The 24,715-nt window shown below is 44.6% G+C and overlaps 1 protein-coding gene across 11 annotated transcripts in view; it reads right to left on the bottom strand.

Moving 5' to 3' along the window:
- Positions 1 to 6,271: 6,271 nt before the first annotated feature.
- LOC139380707 (poly (ADP-ribose) polymerase family, member 4) overlaps positions 6,272 to 24,715 on the bottom strand; it is a 22,427-nt gene continuing 3,983 nt past the window's right edge. For 3 of the 11 annotated variants that reach the window (XM_071123655.1, XM_071123656.1, XM_071123653.1), the window contains 32 exons: positions 24,125 to 24,233; positions 23,720 to 23,798; positions 18,115 to 18,222; positions 17,813 to 17,971; positions 17,448 to 17,585; positions 17,151 to 17,336; positions 16,782 to 16,930; positions 15,611 to 15,742; positions 15,434 to 15,532; positions 15,090 to 15,273; positions 14,798 to 14,948; positions 14,288 to 14,433; positions 14,032 to 14,163; positions 13,858 to 13,944; positions 13,452 to 13,616; positions 13,320 to 13,363; positions 12,902 to 12,983; positions 12,678 to 12,815; positions 12,351 to 12,555; positions 12,183 to 12,253; positions 11,682 to 11,969; positions 11,370 to 11,540; positions 11,186 to 11,266; positions 10,953 to 11,033; positions 10,465 to 10,560; positions 10,212 to 10,365; positions 9,898 to 9,998; positions 8,397 to 9,799; positions 8,183 to 8,279; positions 7,807 to 7,909; positions 7,306 to 7,447; positions 6,272 to 7,104 (listed from right to left, as the gene is read on the bottom strand). In XM_071123655.1, coding sequence (XP_070979756.1) covers positions 6,906 to 7,104; positions 7,306 to 7,447; positions 7,807 to 7,909; positions 8,183 to 8,279; positions 8,397 to 9,799; positions 9,898 to 9,998; positions 10,212 to 10,365; positions 10,465 to 10,560; positions 10,953 to 11,033; positions 11,186 to 11,266; positions 11,370 to 11,540; positions 11,682 to 11,969; positions 12,183 to 12,253; positions 12,351 to 12,555; positions 12,678 to 12,815; positions 12,902 to 12,983; positions 13,320 to 13,363; positions 13,452 to 13,616; positions 13,858 to 13,944; positions 14,032 to 14,163; positions 14,288 to 14,433; positions 14,798 to 14,948; positions 15,090 to 15,273; positions 15,434 to 15,532; positions 15,611 to 15,742; positions 16,782 to 16,930; positions 17,151 to 17,336; positions 17,448 to 17,585; positions 17,813 to 17,971; positions 18,115 to 18,222; positions 23,720 to 23,798; positions 24,125 to 24,233 — 5,480 coding nt within the window. In that variant the 3' untranslated portion in view covers positions 6,272 to 6,905. Of the gene's footprint in view, positions 7,105 to 7,305; positions 7,448 to 7,806; positions 7,910 to 8,182; positions 9,800 to 9,897; positions 10,366 to 10,464; positions 10,561 to 10,952; positions 11,034 to 11,185; positions 11,267 to 11,369; positions 11,541 to 11,681; positions 11,970 to 12,182; positions 12,254 to 12,350; positions 12,556 to 12,677; positions 12,816 to 12,901; positions 12,984 to 13,319; positions 13,364 to 13,451; positions 13,617 to 13,857; positions 13,945 to 14,031; positions 14,164 to 14,287; positions 14,434 to 14,797; positions 14,949 to 15,089; positions 15,274 to 15,433; positions 15,533 to 15,610; positions 15,743 to 16,781; positions 16,931 to 17,150; positions 17,337 to 17,447; positions 17,586 to 17,812; positions 17,972 to 18,114; positions 18,223 to 23,719; positions 23,799 to 24,124; positions 24,234 to 24,715 lie in introns of all 11 variants that reach the window. The other 8 variants (XM_071123651.1, XM_071123646.1, XM_071123652.1 and 5 more) reach the window with 3 other exon arrangements.

Genomic DNA, 24,715 nt, shown 5'->3' with positions numbered 1-24,715 from the left:
TCCACAATTGTAATCAGTAACCTAACTTGGATTACCCAAACTCAGTAATGTAATCTGATTACTTTCAGTTACTTGTGAATTACTTTCCCCTTAAGAGGCATTAGAAAACAAAAAAAGAACCATCAAATGTAGTTGGTGTGTCATAGTGGTCTTTGACTTGTGTTCAGACTCGCTCAGGAGGAACAAACTCAAATTTGCGCCTTTTTTAGATGATGAATTTAATGTCATTAAGAAAACAGAAAGGTGTCATGTTTTTTTTTCTTTTTTTCTTACAAGCATCCTTTCTGAATTGAACAGTAATCCAATAACTAATTATCTAGTTTTTCAAAAGTATCTAATCTGTTTACAGTATTTTTGCTGGTAACATAACTGATTACAGTCACAGTTTTTTTGTTATCAGATTACATATCATTTATTACATGCTCATCAGAGGCTGCGGTCATAGTGTCCGGGGACTTTATGGCCAGGGACTTTAATGCAGGGAAACTTAAATCTGTTTTACCTCATTTCTACCAGCATGTTGAACGTGCAACCAGAGGGGGAAAAAACTCGACCACCTTTACTCCACACAGAGACGCATACAAAGCTCTCCCTCGACCTCCATTGTGCAAATCTGACCATTATTCTATCTTCCTGATTCCTGCTTACAAGCAAAAACTAAAGCAGGAAGCACCCGTGACTAGATCAATAAAAAAGTGGTCAAATGAAGCAGATGCTAAGCAACATGACTGTTTTGCTAACATAGACTGGAATATGTTCTGGGATTCTTCCGATGGGATTGAGGGGTACACCACCAGCCACTGGCTTCATCAATAAGTGCATCGATGACTTCGTTCCAACAGTGACTGTACGTACATACCCCAACCAGAAGCCATGGATTACAGGCAACATTCGCACTGAGCTAAAAGGTAGAGATGCTGCTTTCAAGGAGCTGGACTCTAACCCGGAAGCTTATATGAAATCCCGCTATGCCCTCTGACGAACCATCAAACAGGCAAAGCATCAATACAGGACTAAGATAGAACTACACCGGCTCCGATGCTAGTTGGATGTGACAGGGCTTGCAAAGTATTACAGACTACAAAGGGAAGGACAGCCGCGGGCTGCCCAGTGACACAAGCCTACCAGACAAGCTAAATTACTTCTATGCTCGCTTCGAGGCAAGTAACACTGAAACATGCATGAGAGCATCAGCTGCTCCGGACGACTGTGTGATCACGTTCTACATAGCATGTGAGTAAGACCTTTAAACAGGTCAACATTCACAGACAGATTACCAGGACGTGTACTCTGAGCATGCGCTGACCAACTGGCAAGTGTCTTCAATTACATTTTCAACCTGTCCCTAACTGAGTCTGTAATACCAACATGTTTCAAGCAGACCACCATAGTCCCTATGCCCAAGAACACTAAGGTAACCTGCGGCAGGGTAGCCTAGTGGTTAGAGCGTTGGACTAGTAACCGTAAGGTTGCAACTTAAAACCCCAGAGCTGACAAGGTACAAATCTGTCGTTCTGCCCCTGAACAGGCAGTTAACCCACTGTTCCTAGGCCGTCATTGAAAATAAGAATTTGTTCTTAACTGACTTGCCTAGTTGAATAAAGGTAAAAAATAAAATAAATAAAAAATGACTACTGACCCGTAGCACTCACATCTGTAGCCATGAAGTGCTTTGAAAAACTGGTCATGGCTCACATCAACACCATTATCCCATAAACCCTAGACACACTCAATTTGCATACCGCCCCAAAAGATACATAGATGATGCAATCTCTATTGTACTCAACGCTGCCCTTTCCCACCTCGACAAAAGGAACACCTATATGAGAATGCTATTCATTGACTACAACTCAGCGTTCAACACCATAGTGCCCTCAAAGCTTATCACTAAGCTAAGGACCCTGATACTAAACACCTCCCTCTAATACTGGATCCTGGACTTCCTGACAGGCCGCCCCCAGGTGGTAAGGGTAGGTAACAACACATTCACCATGCTGATCCTCAAAATAGGGGCCCCTCGGGGGTGCGTGCTCAGTCCCTTCCTGTACTCCCTGTTCCCTCATGGCTGCATGGCCAGGCACGACTCCAATCCCATCATCAAGTTTGCCGATGACACAACAGTGGTAGGCCTGATCACCAACAACGATGAGACAGCCTACAGGGAGGAGGTCAGAGACCTGGCCATGTGGTGCCAGGACAACAACCCCTCCCTCAACGTGATCACAACAAAGGAGATGATTGTACACTACAGGAAAAGGAGGATCGAACACGCCCCCATTCTCATCGACGGGGCTGTAGTGAAGCAGGTTGAGAGCTTCAAGTTCCTTGGTGTCACCAACAAACTAACATGGTCTATGCACACCAAGACAGTCATGAAGAGGGCACCACAAAGCCTTTTCCTCCTCAGGAGACTGAAATCATTTGGCATGGGTCCTCCGATCCTCAAAACTTTCCACAGCTGCACCATCGAGAGCATTCTGACTGGTTGCATCACTGCCTGATATGGAAACAGGTCAGCCTCTGACCGCAAGGCACTACAGAGGGTAGTGCGTATGGCCCAGTACATCGCTGGGGCCAGGCTTCCTGCTATCCAGGACCTCTATACCAGGCGGTGTCAGAGGAAGGCCCAAAAAATTGTCAAAGACTACAGACGCATAAGTCATAGACTGTTCTCTCTGCTACCGCATGGCAAGCTGTACCAGAGCTCCAAGTCTATGTCCAAAAGGCTTCTTAACAGCTTCTACCCCCAAGCCTTAAGACTCCTGAACAGCTAATCAACAGGCTACCCAGACTGTTTGTATTGCTCCCCGTCTTTTACGCTGCTGCTACTCTCTGTATATTATCTATGCAGTCACTTTAACTCTACCTACATGTACATATTACCTCAATTACCTCAACTAACCGGTGGCCCCGCACATTGACTCTGTACCGGTACCCCCTGTATATAGCCTCACTATTGTTATTTTACTGCCTCTGTTTAATGTGACAATTTTTGGGGGATTTGATACAATCACTTACTCCCAAACCCTGGCTATATGGATACAATCAGACTTACCCTTGAATCCATAGACACATAGGCCTTTGACGAATGTCCATCTCCCTTGGTTTGGGCGAGCAAGTTTTTCCAGGTTGCACTAGTTTAGGCCGCTCTCTTGTCATTTCTGCCTGGACATCTCTCCTCCAAAGATTTCTGGGTCGACCCCTTCTTCTTTCCCTCTGGGGGTTCCATTTCAGGGTGTATACAATCCAACAACACCTCTTGTTATTTGTAGTTTAATGGGTTCCAGTTCAGTTCCCCTTTAGAGGACTCGGTTCGACATCTTTGTTATCGTCTGTTTGTTTAATCTCCATGTTTCTGATCCATACATCACCTGTTTCACATTGGAGTTGATGACTCCAGTTCTTTCAATTCAGAAAGTAGCCAAAACTGGAATCCCAATTGCAATTTTCCTCAATGCTTCTCTACGAGGAAAATGTGGAATTGTTGTTTTATTTTCTGAATTGACTGTTACATTTGATTTCAATCACTTTTTGATCGCACCCCTTTTGATTTGAATGAAACTTTCTTGACATATTTTCCTATGGTAGAAGTGGTCAGAAAGTAACTTCTTGGACCTGAATGCCAAAACACTTAACCTACTGGGCACACCACATCATTTCAACATGGAATATTGGGTAATATTTGGTAGAGACCTTGATCAATGAGATTTCAACCTTAATTCACCCACTCAAAATGTCAGCCAGAAGTTTGTTGAATTCCCAATGTGTTATTTTGGTTTAGTTGTCATCTAAATGTGTTATTACTGCATTTTCAACCATTTAAAAGCACAACAAAGTTAAAATGGGAACAAATGTCAGATATTTTGTATTTATACAATTTAATGTGTTATCACTATGCTTCTTCTAATAGCTTAACCAAATGACCTGGATTGCAGTTGAGATTACATTAAAAGTAATTGATATGTTGGATTCACATCTCCATCTCAACCAAGAATCAACGTTAAAGAACAGGACAAAATCTAATCAAGATGTGGAACTGCTGTTCCATGTGGGATTATGGTATCATGTGGACAGTGCAGGTAAAGTGTTTATGCACGCCACACTGGATTATTGACCCCTGCCTGCTCTGACCCTGAGCCTGCCTGCCATTCTGTACCTTGCCACGCCACACTGGATTATTGACCCCTGCCTGCTCACATCTGGATTATCTGACCTGCCTGCCTGCTCTGATCCTGAGACTGCCTGCCTGCTCTGACCCTGAGACTGCCTGCCGTTCTGGACTTTTTTCACCCCATCTGGATTACTGACCCCTGCCTGCTCTGACCCTGAGACTGCCTGCCGTTCTGGACCTTTTTCACCCCATCTGGATTACTGACCTCTGCCTGCCCTTGATCTGTTGTTTTTCCTGCCCCCTGTTCTAGTAATACACTTTTGTTACTTCGACACTGTCTGCATCTGAGTCTTAGCTGAAACGTGATCAAGAGAGCCTCAATAATATAACACATCAACCCAGAAGAGAGCAATATATTTTCTCCTTTGAACATCTGCAAATCCAGTAATTCCTTCTCAGACCATCTGCAGGACTACAATACTCTATCAAATATTCAGGGAATCAACAAAACTGTCCCTCAGACCTTCATAGAATCAAACTACTATTTTGAATAGTATTTTTAGTAGTAGTTTTAGTCGTTTTTTTCAGCCACCATGGCAAATTTTCAGTTTTGACATTCCTCAGACTTCTCTCCCTGTTGACCAAAGCTGCCAATGTTTTAGTTTTCCTGTTTGTCTTCATTTTGGAGTACATTTTGAACCTTCCGTGCTTCTTCAAGCCTGCATGGTACAGCATACAACCCATAGGCCCTCATGGCATAGTGCACATGCTGTGTCCACCCATTATAATAACTTGTGTTATCATGCTAATTGTTAAGATCTAGCAGAAGATGTTTTGCCGCAAGAGATGCAGTGTGTTTCAGGAATTATAGCTGCTGCAATTGCTTCTGTTCATCTACCAAACTTGTGATCACATTTCTGACTTTAGTACTCAACTGGATAGGTACTCTCATAAACTGAGACTGGTTTGTGTGCTATAAGACCAACAACCACCGCAAACATGTGGGACTTCACAGTAGAACAAACCTTACCTCTGAAGAGAGACTTGTCATCACTGAATACAAGACGGACTCAGTTGTGACAATTTATATTATGTTCAGAATGTTTTTTTTAATTATGATGCAAAAAGGCTAAATGCTGGTCAAATGTTCAATGGTAACTGACAAATGTATCACAAATTAGATACATCAATAAAATACATATTTAAAGGCCATATTATCTTCCCCTGGGCTGCAAGACAAAAAAAATTGTGAAGCATGTGTGCTAATTAACAATGCCCCATCCAGTGCGTGACACAGCCTAGGATTTTGCCTGTGATGTTCATTCAGGTGAAAACTCTAGTCTAGAACATCTGAAGAAGTAGCCTTTTCTACAAACAAGCAGCTATTACTTATGTTCGTTCAGGTGAGGACTGGAACATCTGAAGATGCCTTAATGCTAATATATCCCACATGTGAATGTGTCTAATGCCTATTTTTTATATCCGCATTTAACCCAACTCCTCTGAATCAGAGAGATGTGGGGGGCTGCCTTAACTGCCTTGCTCAGGGGCAGAACGACAGATTTTTACCATGGCAGCTCAGGGATTCGTTCCAGCAACCTTTCAGTTACTGGCCCAACGCTCTAACCACTAGGCTACTTGCTGCCCCTGGTTAGATTATGTAAATATTTAGACTGCCCAGGGATGGATGAAAAGTGGCTTTATTGTTTGGATCTGATCTTTTCACTGACAAATATATGACCATCTACTTTCTTTCCCTGGTCATTGGCGTGCCTCTGGTTGGTGGGGGCCTTAAGTTGGTCAACCATATTACCAAAGGTTGTACGAGGAAATTCTGTCAAAAGAAGTGAACAATCATTTGAAGACAAAACTGGACAAAATAGCCGTAGAGAAGGCCAAGAGGATCTTCCTCTGACACCTTCAGGTCATCAGGGGTCAGAAGAGACAACAGGAAGGGGGACTGACAGTGATATGGATGTTGTGGAATCATGGCAAGCCAACTCAGATTTTTTGTTGTTGTTGTCAGAATATTAAAGTTATGGAGTTTCAGCAGCTAGTGGATCCAGAACACAGAGGGTCTTACTCAACCAGCTATCTGTTGTGTAGTACTGTATGTAGTAACTGAAGACCTTACTCAGTAATAGAGTCCAGGCTGAAAGGTAAGATGAATGTGACTTTACTGTATGGTGTAGGCATCCATCTTATTCTTCTCCCAGTATGCATTGATTTACATCTTTATTAATAGTCATTAACCTTGACCTTTCTTATAGCGACACCTTGTGGTGAACACAACACTAGCGAGTCGGATTCGACTTTCGTGCTGTAACACACACAGATTCAAGCTGACTATGTTTATATATTGTGAAACAGACACTTTAAATCAAACCATTCTTTTAGAAAGGCTTTAAGGTGTGTGTGTAAAGGATCGAATAGGAACCCGAGTGACCAATAGCATGACCACATTACCCTGCTGTTCTGCTTATCCATCAGAGGATTATTTCAGTCAGACAAAGAAAACAGAAAGAAAATTGGAGCAAGGTCTGAAATCACTGTATGGATATAAAACATGGCCATAGATTGAGGAGTATCAATACATTTTAGAAATGATTGCTCTTGTATTTTGAGAAAACATAAAATCACCCCTTTAAATGCAAAGATTTGTAATTACAAAACTGATTTGATCACTGAAGAGGTTATCAGTATAGCATAGTACCTTAACCTCGTAATAAGTGAAATAGTAAAAGCAATAGCTGCAGATGTATATACTGGTCATACACCTTTCTCCTCCTGGAAGTCATTGGGCCCTCACTCCCCCTGTGGTCCCGAGGAGGATGAGGGGAGAGAGGGGGTGCGGGGGGTCTATGCCCAGGAGCTGCCGTGTGGACGACTCCCAGTCCCAGCCAAACTCCAGCCTGCTGCACACACACGGGTACTCCTTGTCTGCCCAACACACCCAGTCCACCGCCCTCCTCACCGCCTCCCAGCGCTCACACCTGGGGGAACACACACAGTAACCATATTTAGTGCATGCGCACACACATCGAGAAATGCACCAAACAAAAACAAAACATATATACCCTTATCCCAAGAGAAACACAGACACATGAATCACATGAACTGCCCTCAAACCTTGTAGATAGAACAGAGTGCTTGGGGTGTTATATAGTGGAGCAGAGAGAGGAGACCCACTGTACCTGGGCTGAGGAGGAGAGTGGTCCAGGTCCAGACGGAACAGGCTGAGCAGCAGCTTCCCCTCATCTAGCCTCCTCACCCTCATCAGCTGCAGCACCAGCAGACTGGCCACCAGCCTCAGGATGTCAGCATGGGCCCTCACACCTGACACACATCAAATCCATTTTTATTTGTCAAATGCGCTGAATACAACAAGTGTAGACCTTACCGTGAAATGCTTACTAACAAGCCCTTCAACAGCAATACAGTTAAGAAAATATTTACTAAAATAACTAAAGTTTTTTTCATTTTTAAAGTAACAATAAAATGAGGCTATATTGTATATAGAGGGGGTACTGGTAATGAGTCAATGGGCAGGAGACAGGTTAGTTGAGTCATTTGTAAATGTAGATAGGGGTAAAGTGAATATGGATAGATAATAAACGGTAAATAGCAGCCCAAACTGAATGTTCATAGACTCCCAGACAAACAGTTCTCTAGTAACAGTCTGTAGTGTAGCCTACCTAGAGAGCTGATGCCTCTATTCTTCAGGAAGACATTTGCAAAGTAGTCCACATCCACACCGAGGAGGTAGCCCAGGCTGGCAGAGCACTCCCAGTAACCTTCCTGGAAGAAAAAAAAACATGTTGATAGCACAAAATGGTTCCCATTGCTCATTGGTGAATGGTGCCACACATTGGTATCGATGAAGTGAGTTCCCCATACAATGCTTTGAGTATCTGGAAAATCTGTTTCTGAATTCAATCCATGCTCCTGCACTATCAATAAACAATAGAATGTATATACAGAGATATGATTAGTTCATATTTTCTATCAATAATAGTATTTTCTATGCAGATGAGACGGGCCTTTAGAAAAGGGAACGTTTACTGTACTTACCGAGTGCTGGAGGGCAAAAATCTCTGTCCATTTTACTACATCAAGAGTATTCTTCCTGAATTCAAGACCTCTCTTCCTGAATTCAAGACCTCCCCTCCTGAAATCAAAACCTACCTCATTAGGATACCACAGAGCTACACATAACAATACATGTCTCCAATAGAGGTCATACACAGACAGACAAAGTGACGGACGAACGGACGCTGACACATACCTTTCACTGTCTCCGACAAGTTTTTGTACGTTTTTTTTCATATCCAGAGGTTTTTGTGCTTGTGGTAGTACATTATGTTGTTGTAGTGTACTGAGAGAGCTATTAAACTGAGAGGATCCAACTAAGGGCACTAAAGATGGGGTCATATAGGCGCCATGAGTGGTAGGTGAAAGGGAGCTGAGGTGTCCGCCAGTAAGTGGTGCCTCAAAACTTAACCCCATTGATCTGGCTGAGCCTCCAAGAGGTGGTCCGCCTGCTGAAGAAGCCTCATATAAACCTGGAATGTAACATGCACTGGCTGTGGCCCCAAACAAAGAGCCGTGAGGTTGTCTGCTTTGAGAACCTGCCCTTCCGCCACCGAAACCAAACCCTGATGGGGGCGCAGAAGCAGGGACAACAGAAGGTTGCCAGTGGTCCATTTCCACTAGTCCACAATCCTTATCCTCAGATAAGCTATTATCCAAGGTCCACATTTTGCTAGTCTCACACATTGACGACAGTTCCACAGGATAGGGCTCTTGGGGTTTGGAAAGTAGCAGGTCCCCACCGGCTCGCAGTTCCGGGAAGGTTGCAGTATGGGAGATAGCCCCAACTCCAGGTCTGGCATGAACTCCCATCTCGTATCTAATCGCTCGAAACTCATTGGAGACAAGAGCAGAGGGAGGAGGAAGAGAACCTGAACCTCCGGCAAAGAAAGACTGCAGTCGAAATGGAGGACCACCAGGAGAACTGAGGACAGGAGCAGGGGGTGGAGGAGGAAGAGCATCTGAAACTGTGGCAGGGAAAGACCGCAGTCGAAATGGAGGAGGACCAGGAGAACTGAGGACAGAAGCAGGGGGTGGAGGAGGAGGAAGAGAATCTGAAACTGCGGCAGAGAAAGACTGAGATCGAAATGGAGGAGGACAAGGAGAATAGAGGACAGGAGCAGGGGGTGGAGGAGGAAGAGCATCTGAAACTGTGGCAGGGAAAGACTGCAGTCGAGATGGAGGAGGACCAGGAGAACTGAGGGCAGAAGCAGGGGGTGGAGGAGGAAAAGCATCAGCAACAACGCAAGACTTGATCTGAAGATGAACAGAGGGAGGAGGACGAGGCACATCAGCAACAGAGAGAGACTTCTTCTGTGTCTCTACAGGGTCAAATGCCGAACCGGCACAAACCTTCCTGTGTCTGTCCGCCCGTCTAAAGTTTCCCTCTCTACTCTTCGCAAGCCTCACTATCTTTGGGAGAGAGTAGAAGGTCCCACACAGCTCAGGGATGAAATCCGTCTCCATAGCCATAGGCAGCATAGTGGTAGTAAGGTACGGGGTGCGTGGTATGCATTGGCTGCCTGAAAGCGTGTGGAGAGTTGGAGAGGAAGAAGAGGACAGAGCCTCACTATGCATGAATTCCCGTAATTCAAAGTCCTGTAAAACAAAGACAAGAACAGTTCAGTGATTAAACTATGAATTGACAGGAATCATTTTTCTTTATAGTTAACAGCAAGAAAGAAGCAGATCACTACCAGGTCATCAAAGTACTCCATCTCTTCATCCGTCACAGCTCCTTCACTCTTCAAAGTCATATCTAGAGGTTCGGTAGCAGCGGACAAGGTCACTGGGCTGGCTGAGAACATAGAGCCCATGAAGTAAGAGGAATTAAGTATCCTACCAAGAGGCACCTCATCCGTAGCCCTCTGATTGAGACATTTGGAACGTAAGTTCACAGATCCTTCCCATGATTCGTCATCCACCTGGAGTTGACCCATCAATTCATGCTCCTCCCCCATCCCCCTCTCCTTTAGACATATTTTTCTGCATAAAACATGCCCTAGCCCACCATTCAGCAAGTTTGACATTGAGTCTGATCCAGAGTCCATCCCATCTCCCTCATATTCCTCCTGCTGCCAGCTAAGGTAAGGTAAGAAGTCGACGTCCTCGTCTGAGATCAGTTTGGGAACATCTGTGAAGCCCGCGTCAGGCTGCTCTGAGTCCTGGGAGAGAAAGAACGCATCAGAACATTGTATTTTTCTACATTTGTATTGAAGTATTGTCGATGTGTGTGCGCACACACTAGCGTTTGGCAGACGTACCCTCTCCTCGATGGCAACAAAGCTGGTGAACTGAGACAGGATGGAGAACTCTTTGCTCAGCTCAATGATGAAGGACTTCATCACTGATTTCTTCCCCTGAGAGAATTGATACTATATATATAAAACAAAAACTTTCCGTACACACAGAATAGGTACAGTGTACACACTCCATACTAGGGTTGTCATGATACCAGTACCGCAATACTAGGAAAGAAGGAAGGAAGGAAGGAAGGAAAACAAAACATGAAGCAGCCTTAATTTCCAGAGGAAAACACTCCTAATGTTGGTCAAAAACAGCCTTATGTTGTCACCCAGAGTCACATTTCTTTTCCAAGCTATAGCACACAATATTTTACACAAAGTAGGTGTTTAAAGGACCATTAGCCTGCTTTGTGTTTTCTTTTTTGGTAAGAAAAATCTGGTGTTGTAGTATAGCTATACTGGTTGTGACAACACTACTCCATTCACAATCTAATGTTCACACACACCTCATGTTCAGCCTCGTTGGTGTGAAGACTGCCATCCTCATAGTCTCTGATAACGGCCCTCGCTGTGAGCTTATGAAGGAACTGAAACACATGCGCGCACACACACACACACACACACACACACACACACACATTATAGGTGTGACTGAGACAGTATAAACAGTAAGGTGATGTGAGTGTGGTGTGACTGAGACAGTATAAACAGTAAGGTGATGTGAGTGTGGTGGTCTCACCGTGCCCCTGGTTTTCTGTAGCTCAGTGGTGGACACCATTGTCTCAATGTTCTGACCACTCAGGTCTCCAAGAAGAGTGGCCTACGGAACCCGACACATGGACAAGTTAGTCTCACAGGGCTTTGTGATCTGGGCATGTCATGTTCACGCACGCACACACAAACACGCCTCTGTGACAGTATACCTGTGTACAGTGTGGCACGAAGCCGTAGACCAGGGTGTGGCAGTCAGTGAAGAGTGCGTGGAGCTGAGAGGGCGCCTGAACAGGGGGGGGAGCTGAGGGGTTAAACTGCTGCCACTTCACAGACACAGAGCTGCAGCCTGGAGACACGATGCGCTTCACCTGGCACGCCACCTGAGACACACACAGAAAAACATCTGTTTAAAGGGATAGTTCGCCCAAGTTGACCACATATTATGTGGTTGTGTTGGAACCAAAGATAATATACAGACATCTAAAGACATAGGAGAGGTCGCTGTAAAAGTGTGCTGGTACCTTCTCTCGCCAGGTGTGCTTTGTCTTTGTGTCAAAGAACTCATAGGCCCCTCCCCCTGCCTGGGCCAGGGCCCGCAACATGTGCCGATTAGCTGTTGGGCTGAGGCCGCAGGTGAAGAGGCGGCTGTGCTGGGCATGCTGTCTGACCAGCTGCAGGGTCAGGGCTTGGTTCTGGACGTGACCGTCTGATAGCAGCAGCAGGTTCCTCATGCCATGCGACGGAGGCAACAGACTCAGGCTGCGCAGGGGCCTCCACAGCTCAGTGCTGCCCCCAACAGGTGAGGAGGACTAACAACAACAGGGGAAAGGATCATTCAGAAAATGAGAATTTGATCAAGGACAAAATTTACATGCACATAATACTCCAATGATTGTGAATATTCCATTAAAATATTCTGAGTGAGCTTTGTATATGCTCAAAAAATGTATGTTTGCCTAATATTCTAGAGACTAATGATAAAAGATTGTGATTGGCCCCTGGGCCTGTCTGTCAGCACTCACCATGATGAACTCCTTGGCTGGTTGGAGGGCCTCGACTAGAGGGTTGGCAGAGAGAAAAGCATCCTTCTGGTCTATGAGACAAAACCACAGTCAGACAGATGAGTATGGGGGAAAAGTTACAGTGTCTTACTGTCTAACTCATCAGTCTGAAGTAAGCAACAACAAAACCTGAGCCAAAGGAGATGACATTGACTCGAATGCTGTGGTGGTCCAGGGTATTCAGAAGCTGCAGGGCGATTCTCCTGGCGTTCTGGAGAGCTTCTCCTCTCATGGACTCAGACGAGTCCAACAGCAGGATCACCTCACTGGAGCCGGACATGGGGCTGGAGGTGGGGCAGGGCTCAAAGTCTGGGTAAAATACCAGCATACAGGCCTGGAAGGGGGAGAAATGTAAAGAGATGGATATGATTAGACAGAGAGAAGGAAGGAAAGATGGAGAGAGAAAGGGATACAGACCAGGCCGTATTTAAGAGAGACAGAAGGAGAGATACTGACCTGGCTGTCTTTATCTGGGTGTTTCTCCACCCACATCCTGGGTAGGTGGATCTGAGCCAGACTGAAGCAGACCAGGAACCCATCTGGACCCAGAGTCTCACCTGGACATGTCCTCACCACCGCCTTACAGTCGGTCCTCTGGGGTTAACACAACACACACACCATGTTACAAACACGCACACACAAGGAAGCATGCACATACATTGCTCGGTCTGCTGTGTTACCTTGATCTTGACTTTGTGTGTGAGACAGTGCAGGTTGATGATCTCGTTGGGCATCTCAATGGACATATCCAGACTGAACTCCCTAAGGAGAGACAGACACACACTACAGGTCAGTATGAGGAGAGAGAGACAGACACACACTACAGGTCAGTATGAGGAGAGAAACAGACACACACTACAGGGCAGTATGAGGAGAGAGACAGACACACACTACAGGTCAGTATGAGGAGAGAGACAGACACACACTACAGGTCAGTATGAGGAGAGAGAGAGAGACACTACAGGTCAGAACGAGGAGAGACAGACACTACAAGTCAATATGAGGACAAGGGATTATTAGGGAATATCAGAACTAATGATAAGGATACAGGAATGGTGTACCCATCCATCTACAGCGCTGGTTAAGAGGAACACTCACCCTTGGGAATCCAGGTTGGTCACACACACCTTTTCCAAAGTCACCTACAGACACACACAATGGCACACACATGACGCAAACCTAAACGCATCATTAATAACATATAAAATCAATCAATCTAGTCCCTCCTACCTGAGTCCTCTGGTTGAGCGCTGAGCTCTGTTGCCATGGCGCCACACTACCGGGCAATGAGAAGTTGATCAAGCCCTCCATGACGACCAGCTCGGTGACAAAGGTAACTTTGATAAGGACGGTGGCACCGGCAGGCAGGTTCCCAACGCTGATGGTGAAAACATCCTGAGGGCACGCAAAGATGACATCACCGTCATGACGCAAGACATGATAAGACTGAAACCACAGATTATTTCAACCATAGGATCATCATTATCTGATTTAAAATAATGATCTGAGAGTTCAACATATGACACACTGTCTGTACTAAAGAGAGCATGTTCACGTTTGACACATTCTATTTCCGGTTCAATGTAAAGTGACAAAGTGTGTCTGCAGAGAGGTAAGGAGGTATGGAGAGACTTACAGGTGCATCCTGGTCCATTAGGTAAGCTCCATGGCCTCTCACTATGGCCTGTTTATACTCTTTACGCGCCTGCTGCTTCTCCTTCACCTGGGAAACAACACAACAGCTCACAACACAATACTACACATGCATAACTGATCACCATGTGCTCCTGAGAGGGTGAGGGTGAATTACCTGTCCCATTACATGTTTCCCATTGATGAAGGCCTCAAAACCACACACAGCAGCAGAATCATCCAATGGGAAGACGTACTTGGCTTCGATGGGGGCGGTGCTCTGATTGGTGTATGTCTGGAAGATGATGACCTGGTAGCCAATAGGAGAGAGGCCTGTTACTTAAGGACTGATGTCCAGCCAAGTATGGTACAGTCCAGTATAGTCGAGTTTAGACTGGACTGAAATTGACTAATCTTGTCCAGTCCAGTCGTACCTGGGAGAGCAGATCCATCAGCCTGGCCCTGACATGAACGGCCTGTAGGGGGAGTGGTTGTCCAGAGCAGTCCAACAGGCCTGCAGTCACCTCCTCTAGAGGGTTCTTACAGCTCCCAACATCCTCCTCAGCCTCACCACAGGACACTACACACAGGTCATCAATAACAGCCTCAGAGCAAGCAAATGTACTTATTTTAAGTCTTGTCTATTTTTTTGCACTTTAAAAAAGGGTCAATCAGCAGTTGTTACATCCATTTTTGAACATATAAATTAATTATATGTATAACCTCAAAACATGGTTAAATCTATACTTTTGATATCATGGCTGGCCAGTCTGTTTATGAATTTGCAAGGGTTACATTTATCCAGCCCCATCCATCAGCTTTTTACAAAAACAGGGTTGGAGAGAATGCTTTGTTACTGTTTCTATTGGGTCAGCTTTACGTATGGCCCTGAGTTTGGTTGGAAGTTTACAATAAAGATGTATTTAATTGAACTGAGTTCTTACAGAGGTCAGACGGAGAGACAGGAAGCGGAAGCTCGGTAGAAGAAGTATCTATGGTGGGCTGGAAGTCCTTCAGCCGGTCCTCCTCCAGTCTGAACTGTACCACATATTGCAGCCTCACCTGCTCCGGGCTGTACACCACATACTCATCATCCTGGAATACACACACATATCAGAAACACAAACACGTAGGGAACCGCACGCACGGACGGAAGCACGCACGCAATCTGAACATTACAATGTCAGCATTAGTACTGAACAAACGCAGGTACAGATTATATTTTAAAGGGTTTACGTCAAACTCTGAGGGTTTCTTGGGGGTGTGGCGAACCCCGTGTACACTGTGGTATCCCTCAGGGGAGTGAGTCAGGCTGCTGTCCCTCTTCTGGAGGTCAGTACAGCGCCCCAACGCCACGTCACACACTAGCAGCAGCCGACTGCCGTCCGTCACACTGGGCTTAGAGTACTTCAAACTGGTACTGAGGATACACACAGAGAGTATATTGACAATATTTCATACTGCTGCTGATAAACAGAGAATATATTACATTATTTCAAACTAGTGCTGTTCATATACAAACAGAATATATTTGCATTGTTTCAATATAATTTATTTGGCATATAATGTTGACGACTGACCTGATTGCATCACTGAAGTAGATGCCACCGCCCAAGTTACCAATGTCTGTTCTCTCAATCCCATGATGCTCCACTCCAACTCTGGGCAGCAACAGACCCCTATAGACAGAGAATTGGCAACATATCACATCAGTCATGTACAATATGTTAATCATTGGTGTGCGTGTGTGTGCTCACCGAGACAGGATCCCCACAAAGCTGCTGGGGCTGGAGGAGTGGAGGAGGGGCTTAACGTTCCCCAGCTCCTCCCTAAACATCTGTAGCTCTACCCCTCTGTTTACTCTCAGCACCTGCAAGATCTGCACCTGTCTGTAGGAGAGAGATGGAGAGTTAAACACACAAGCACGCACACACACACTGGAGTGTAGGGCATAAAATGAACACCGGCCACCCATGGATAGATTTAGGTACTGGTGTGTAAGAATGTCAATTTCACCAGCCACGTTGGCGGGTGGTCAATTTGCAGGGCTCTACAATCCGAGCATTACATCCGCAAATAGAAAGTAAAAAGTCAAGTATGAGCACATGTGCGAGTTGGGTTAGAAAATGCTTCAGTAGCTTTTTTCAAAGTATTTCTGCAGATTGGTTTCATAACTGCTAATTGCTAATTGCAGAAATAGGAATCCTATATTCTACCTCACGCAGCAAAACTGCCTGGCAGGGGACCTGTGCGCACTGAGTGAAGTGCTGATAGATACATTGTTGGAGGCGCTGCGCTGAGTTATAAGACCCCTCCCTCCTTACATTTATAGGGTCCTAGACTACAGATTACCAATATATATACATTATGAGGTTTCATATGGTTCCACAGTACTTTCCTAGTCTCTCTGCCTATTATGAAGAAACTGTCTGAGAAATGTGTGACTGTGAAGAAAGAACTCTGCAGGGGAGTGTAAGAGATTAGTCAGACATTCCACTATAAATCAACTTGGACATTTACTGCTAAGCTTTTAGATAGCTATATAAACAAGAGTTTTTGTGTTGCGTAGGCATGGTTTTGGTCTCATAAGTAGAAGATAATGACGTAGGCAGTGACATCACTAGGGCTGGACTTCAGGTTTAATAAAATAAAAACCTTTTCTTTGATGCAGAACTTACTCGGAAACATGCGTTATGTTCCTGTTGTCAACTTCTGTCTGCAATTGCATTAATAAAGGACTTTTAATGATTTAATTAAAGATATTGTCATAATGTTAATTTCACCAATGAGCGACAAGGAAACGAACCCCCACAATCTGTTTTTTCCAAATGTAATTATGGATGTGACTGAAAGATTTGTTCATCTACCTGCCACAGTGGCTGGTGGACCAAAAAGTACATTTTAGGCCCCGTTTGAGTGGGTCAGTACCTGTCCTGTAGAAGTTCGGTGACATACAGAAATTCAGGACCAGGGGGAACTCTTTCAATGCTACACCTCAGGGCGCGGTACTTCCCCAGACAAGAAGGGATGGGGCTTCTCAGTGTTGCCTCGCTCACATTCAGCACGTCTCTGATCAACTACAACAAAGATCCATGTTAGTGTTCATTTAATTGTGTGAGATATATAGAGATATATATATATATATATCACACACACACACACACACACACACACGATATGGGCTAGGACTATATATATGTAGAGGGGAGAAAGTCAATAAGTGGTTGGGGTGGGACTGGATCCCAGGTCATTTAAACTGTGTTCATTCTGCTAAAAAATAACAGTGTTGTGTGTTACCTGGCAGAGGTCCAGTTGCGATGAGATGAGTTTAGTGTGGAGAGGGAGATGGGACAGATCAGTTTTGTGTGGCAGGAGGGTGTAGACCTCCTCCATTAGAGAAGCCACCTCAGTGTCTGGCCCCTCCCCCTGTCTCGCCCTCAGCTTCCTCTGGACCTGTAGCAGCAGCCCCTCAGCCCTGCTCACCTACACAACAATGATACAGCTTTAATGAGCACAAGTACTCAGAGAACAACAGACAGACAGACTAATACAGTATGCATCATGAACACTGCGAGCCAACCACAGCTCACTTACGTCGTTGAGACTGAGGCTGGTGATTGGAACCTTGAGGACGTTGTCCAGACAACCAAGGGCCTCTGCCCAGAGCAGCTCCACGAACACGCCCACTTCCTGTGATAGGCTGCTGCAACTCAGCTTCTCCTCCAGCAGCAGCTGTCAATCATACAAGACATGTCAATCAACCCCTGACTGGCACCCACAGCATTGATTACTGTATTGCTGTACAGAATCACATAGAATCCAAATCTTACAGTGGAGTGACAACATCTATTAGAGTATTTCTCAGGTGATGGGTAAAAAGGGGCAAATCTGATATAATATGTTGTGTCTGTCTGTATTTTTAAGAAACTATGTGTCTATACATAAGGGGGGTGTCTGACCTGCTGCAGGCTGGCAGAGCCCAGATCCGGAGCCTCTGGAGGGAGGGTGGTCCTCAGTGTGAGTCCTCTGACCTGCAGCTCCTTCCTGAGAGTCTGGTATACCTCCACAGCCTCCTCTGACATGGAGAGGAACACCTGCTTGTCCTGCACAGCTGCTGACTGACAGACAAGACAGCAGACCAAACAGGTAGTAGGGATAGTCCACCCAAATAGGGATAGTAGGGATAGTTCATCCTAACGACATAATAACTAGCCAAGAATCCATGGATCCTGTGAATCAGTGACCAAAGACATGAGCTCACCTTAGCACCATGGTCCTCTCTCCAGTACCTCACCACACGGTACTGCTGCTGTCCCCCCTCTGCGCTGCCACTCTGCAGCTCCAACACCGACCATGTGCTGCTGTTAGCCTGGAAAACACATAGGTACACACACTGCATAGTATGATACACATATATATGTGTATGTATATGTGTATATACAGTTGAAGTCAGAAGTTTACATATACCTTAGCCAAATACATTTCAACTCAGTTTCACAATTCCTGACATTTAATCAAAGTAAAAATTCCCCGTCTAAGGTCAGTTAGGATCACCACTTTATTTTAAGAATATGAAATGTCAGAATAATTGTAGAGAGAATGATTTCTTTCAGCTTTGATTTCTTTCATCACATTTCCAGTGGGTCAGAAGTTTACATACACTCAATTAGTATTTGGTAGCATTGCCATTAAATTGTTTAACTTGGGTCAAATGTTTCAGGTAGATTTCCACAAGCTTCCCACAATAAGTTGGGTGAATTTTGGCCCATTCCTCCTGACAGAGCTGGTGTAACTGAGTCAGGTTTGCAGGCCTCCTTGCTCGCACACACTTTTTCAGTTCTGCCCACAAATTGTCTATAGGATTGAGGTCAGGGCTTTGTAATGGCCACTCCAATACCTTGACTTTGTTGTCCTTAAGCCATTTTGCCACAACTTTGGAAGTATGCTTGGGGTCATTGTCCATTTGGAAAGCCCATTTGCGTCCAACCTTTAACTTCCTGACGGATGTCTTGAGATTTTGCTTCAATATGTCCACATAATTTTCCGTTCTCATGATGCCATCTATTTTGTGACGTGCCCCAGTCACTCCTGCAGCAAAGCACCCCCACAACATGATGCTGCCGTGCTTCACGGTTGGGATGGTGTTCTTCGGCTTGCAATCCTCCCCCTTTTTCCTCCAAACATAGCAACGATCATTATGGCCAAACAGTTCTATTTTTGTTTCATTAGACCAGAGGACATTTCTCCAAAAGGTACAATCTTTGTCCCCATGTGCAATTGCAAACCGTAGTCTGGCTTTTTTATGGCGGCCTTTCAGGTTAAGTCCATATAGGACTCGTTTTACTGTGGATATAGATACGTTTGTACCGGTTTCCTCCAACATCTTCACAAGGTCCTTTGCGGTTGTTCTGGGATTGATTTGCACTTTTCGCACCAAAGTACGTTCATCTCTAGGAGACAGAACACGTCTCCTTCCTGAGCGGTATGACGGATGAGTGGTCCCATGGTGTTTATACTTGCATACTATTGTTTGAACAGATGAACGTGGTACCTTCAGGCATTTGGAAATTGCTCCCAAGGATGAACCAGACTTGTGGAGGTATACAATTATTTTTCTGAGGTCTTGGCTGATTTCTTTTGATTTTCCCACGATGCCAAGCAAATAGGCACTGAGTTTGAAGGTAGGCCTTGAAATACATCCACAGGTACACCTCCATTTGACTCAAATGATGTCACTTAGCCTATCAGAAGATTCTAAAGCCATGACATCATTTTCTGGAATTTTACAAGCTGTTTAAAGGCACAGTCAACTTAGTGTATGTAAACTTCTGACCCACTTTTTTGCTGCGTTTAAATACATACACATTTACATACGTACAGTGGCAAGGAAACGTATGTGAACCCTTTGGAATTACCTGGATTTCTGCATAAATTTGACTTAGATGAAGATCAGATAACATTTTAAGTCACAACAATAGACAAACACAGTGCGCTTAAACTAATAACCCACACATTATTGTATTTGTATTGTCTGTATTGAATACATCATTTAAACATTCACAGTTTAGGTTGGAAAAAGTGTGAACCTCTAGGCTAATGACTTCTTCAAAAGCTAATTGGAGTCAGGAGTCAACTAACATGGAGTCAAATCATTGAGACGAGATTGGAGATTTTGGTTAGAGCTGCCCTGCCCCATAAAAAAACATTTATAAAATGTGCATTTGCTATTCACAAATAGCATTGCCTGAGAAGAAAAGAGATCTAAGAATTGTTGCCTTGCATAAAGCTGGAAAGGGTTACAAAAGTATCTCTAAAAGGTAGTCCACGGTAAGACAAATTGTCTATAAATTGAGAAATTTCAGCACTGTTGCTACTCTCCCTAGGAGTGGCCATCCTGCAAAGATGACAGCAGAATGCTCAATGAGGTTAAGAAGAATCCTAGAGTGTCAGCTAAAGATTTACAGAAATGTATGGAAGATGCTAACATCCCTGTTGACGAGTCTTCAATACGTAAAACACTAAACATGAAGGGTGTTCATGGGAGGACACCATGGAAGAAGCCACTGCTGTCCAAAAAAACATTGCTGCACATCTGAAGTTCGCAAAAGAGCACCTGGATGTTCCACAGCACTACTGGCAAAATATTCTGTGGACGGATGAATCTACAGTTGAGTTGTTTGGAAGGAACACACAACACTGTGTGGAGAAAAGAAAAGGCACAGCACACCAACATTAAAACCTCATCCCAACTGTAAACAATGTTGGAGGGAGCATCATGGTTTGGAGCTGCTTTGCTGTCTCAAGGCCTGGACAGCTTGCTATCGTCAACGGAAAAATTATTCCCAAGCTTATTAAGACATTTTGCTGGAGAATGTTTTTTTTTTTTATTTCACCTTTATTTAACCAGGTAGGATAGTTGAGAACAAGTTCTCATTTGCAACTGCGACCTGGCCAAGATAAAGCAAAGCAGTGTGACACAGACAACAACAGAGTTACACATGGAGTAAACAATAAACAAGCCAATAACACAATAAACAAGTCAATGACACAGTAGAAAAAAGAAAGTCTATATACAGTGTGTGCAAAAGGCATGAGGAGGTAGGCAATAATAGGCCATAGGAGCGAATAGTTCCAATTTAGCAGATTAACACTGGAGTGATAAATGAGCAGATGATGATGTGCAAGTAGAGATACTGGGGTGAAAAAGAGCAGAAAAGTAAATAAAATAAAAACAGTATTGGGATGAGGTAGGTAGATTGAGTGGGCTATTTACAGATGGACTATGTACAGCTGCAGCAATCGGTTAGCTGCTCAGATAGTTGATGTTTAAAGTTGGTGAGGGAAATAAAAGTCTCCAACTTCAGCAATTTTTGCAATTCGTTCCAGTCACTGGCAGCAGAGAACTGGAAGGCCAAATGAGGTGTTGGCTTTGGGGATGATCAGTGAGATACACCTGCTGGAAGGTGTGCTACGGGTGGGTGTTGTTATCATGACCAGTGAACTGAGATAAGGCGGAGCTTTACCTAGCATAGACTTATAGATGACCTGGAGCCAGTGGGTCTGGCGACAAATATGTAGCGAGGGCCAGCCGACTAGAGCATACAGGTCGCAGTGGTGGGTGGTATAAGGTGATTTGGTAACAAAATCGAAATGGTCAGTGATCTGTTTATTAACTTGGCTTTCGAAGACTTTAGATATGCAGGGCAGGATGGATTTTGGTCTGTAACAGTTTGGTTCTAGGGTGTCACCCCCTTTGAAGAGGGGGATGACCGTGGCAGCTTACCAATCTTTAGGGATCTCGGACGATACGAAAGAGAGGTTGAACAGGTTGGTAATAGGGGTTGCAACAATGGCGGCGGCGGATAGTTTTAGAAAGAGAGGGTCCAGATATTCTAGCCCAGCTGATTTGTACGGGTCAAGGTTTTGTAGCACTTTCAGAGCATCTGCTGTCTGGATTTGGGTGAAGGAGAAGCTGGAGAGGCTTGGGCTAGTAGCTGTGGGGGGGGGGGGGGGGGGGGGGGGGGGGGCGGAGCTGTTGGCCGGGGTTGGAGTAGCCAGGAGGAAGGCATAGCCAGCCTTTGAGAATTGCTTATTGAAATGTTCGATTATCATGGATTTATCAGTGGTGACCGTGTTACCTAGCCTCAGTGCAAGCTGGGCAGCTGGGAGGAGGTCCTCTTGTTCTCCATGGATTTTACAGTGTCCCAAAACTTTTTAAAGTTAGAGCTACAGGATGTGAATTTCTGCTTCAAAAAGCTAGCCTTTGCTTTCCTGACTGACTGCGTGTATTAGTTCCTGACTTCCCTGAACAGTTGCATATCGCGGGGACTATTCGATGCTATTGCAGTCCGCCACAGGATGTTTTTGTGCTGGTCAAGGGCCGTCAGGTCTGGAGTGAACCAAGGGCTATATCTGTTCTTAGTTCTACATTTTTTGAACGGGGCATGCTTATCTAAGATAGTGAGGAAATTACTTCTAAAGAATGACCAGGCATCCTCGACTGACGGGATGTGGTCAATATCCTTCCAGGATACCCGGGCCAGGTTGATTAGAAAGGCCTGCTCGCAGAAGTGTTTTAGGGAGTGTTTGACAGTGATGAGGGGTGGTCGTTTGACCGCGGACCCATAGCGGATACAGGCAAAGAGGCAGTGGTCGTAGAGATCCTGATTGAAAACAGCAGAGGTGTATTTGGAGGGCAAGTTGGTCAGGATAATGTCTATGAGGGTGCCCATGTTTACGAATTTAGGGTTGCACCTGTTGGGTTCCTTGATGATTTGTGTGAGATTGAGGGCATCTAGCTTAGATTGTAGGACTGCCGGGGTGTTAAGCATATCCCAGTTTAGGTCACCTAACAGAACGAACTCTGAAGCTAGATGGGGGGGCGATCAATTCACAAATGGTGTCCAGGGCACAGCTGGGAGCGGAGGGGGGTCAATAGCAGGCGGCAACAGTGTGAGACTTATTTCTGGAGAGGTTAATTTTTAAAATTAGAAGTTCAAACTGTTTGGGTATAGACCTGGAAAGTATGACATATCTTTGCAGGCTCTCTCAGTAGTAGATTGCAAATCCTCCCCCTTTGGCAGTTCTATCTTGACGGAAAATGTTGTAGCTGGGTATTGAAATCTCAGAATTGTTGTTGGCCTTCGTAAGCCAGGATTCAGACACAGCAAGGACATCAGGGTTGGCGGAGTGTGCTAAAGCAGTGAATAAAACAAACTTAGGGAGGAGGCTTCTAATGTTAACATGCATGAAACCAAGGTTTTTTTTTATCACAGAAGTCAACAAATGAGGGTTCCTGGGGACACGCGGGGCCTGGGGACACGCGGGGCCTCAACCCGACTGAGATGCTGTAGCATGACCTCAAAAGAGCAGTTCACACCAGACATCCAAAGAATATTGTGGAACTGAAACAGTTTTATAAAGACGAATGGTCCAAAATTCCTCCTGACCGTTGTGCATGTCTGATCCGCAACTACAGAAAACGTTTGGTTGAGGTTATTGCTGCAAAAAGAGGGTCAACCTTTTATTAAATCCAAGGGTTCACATACTTTTTCCAACCTGCACTGTGAATGTTTACACGGTGTGCTCAATAAAAACATGAACAATTATTTGTGTGTTAATAGTTTAAGCAGACAGTGTTTGCCTATTGTTGTGACTTAGATGAAGATCAGATAACATTTTATTACCAATTTATGCACAAATGCAGGTAATTCTAAAGGGTTCACACACACACACACACACACACACACACACACACACACACACACACACACACACACCTGTAAAGACAGGTGTGTCAATCAACAGGATCAACAAGTAAAGCTGACGTGAGATAAATAAACTGTACTGCCTATGGGTGGGCTTACCTTTCCAAAAATGGAGTACTTGGCCACTTGGAAATGTGTTGGATATGTTGGTAGATCATTGTCACTTTCAGTATACACTCTAAAAGAAAAAAGAAAAGAAAACACAAACGAGTCATGTAGCTTGTTACTACACTACGGGTGGGCCGTCATTGTAAATAAGGATTTGTTCTTAACTGACTTGTCTAGTTAAATAAAGGTTAAATAAATAAATACATACATTATTGCAGGGCAATTACATAAGTTGCATACAACAATTACATAACCTAGGTTATTCAACTGGTTAGTACTCTGGTATAAGACCTGTGTCATCAAATGTGGGGCCATGACCAGGTTAAAGTCAGAAAGGAAAAGTATGACATCTAGTCAGGCAGTGATTGACAGGTAAGTGGTACAGTAGGTACACACCTGAATTTGCCCAGGTAAGTACTCTCCTGATTCCCCGCCCTCTCGGCTTGATTTACAGCATTCACTGTCTGGGTCTGAACTTCAGCTGGCTGGCTCGTTCCCTTCAACACTAACACACATAACACGCACACAAACACACCCTATGTTAAAGTCCAATTCTATTCAAAACATCCATATATTACACATACACCCCTTCGTAAAAAAGGCATCGTTCTTCAAACACAGAAAAGTGCGATGAAACACACCCATAGTGAGCACACAGTGCCTTTGTCAGTTAAAGACAACTGTAGGGAAAAAAACAGCCTCCTGACTGATTAACTCAAAAGAACACACTGGGTGAATGAGTCAACATGCTGGGAACAGAGCGAGAGACAACACCCACTGTGATTGTGTCAGAGGAGAATGCTCAAAGATGACAAACCCTTGCTCTGCTTGCTGAATGTGCAAGAAGCTTTTCATTGGAAATACACACACGTAAAAGCCTGCATGCAAAGAGAATGGTGATGCCTGAAACTGACAGTGATGAAGAAGCTGAGCTGTATTATTACTTAGGGATTACTTATAGTTAAAGCATAGATGAGAAAGATAAAG

Source organism: Oncorhynchus clarkii, chromosome 22 (genome assembly GCF_045791955.1).
Source record: "Oncorhynchus clarkii lewisi isolate Uvic-CL-2024 chromosome 22, UVic_Ocla_1.0, whole genome shotgun sequence".
NCBI classification, from domain to species: Eukaryota; Metazoa; Chordata; class Actinopteri; order Salmoniformes; family Salmonidae; genus Oncorhynchus; species Oncorhynchus clarkii.
Note: the sequence above shows the minus strand (reverse complement) of the source record. Positions and strands in the feature narration are given on the sequence as shown.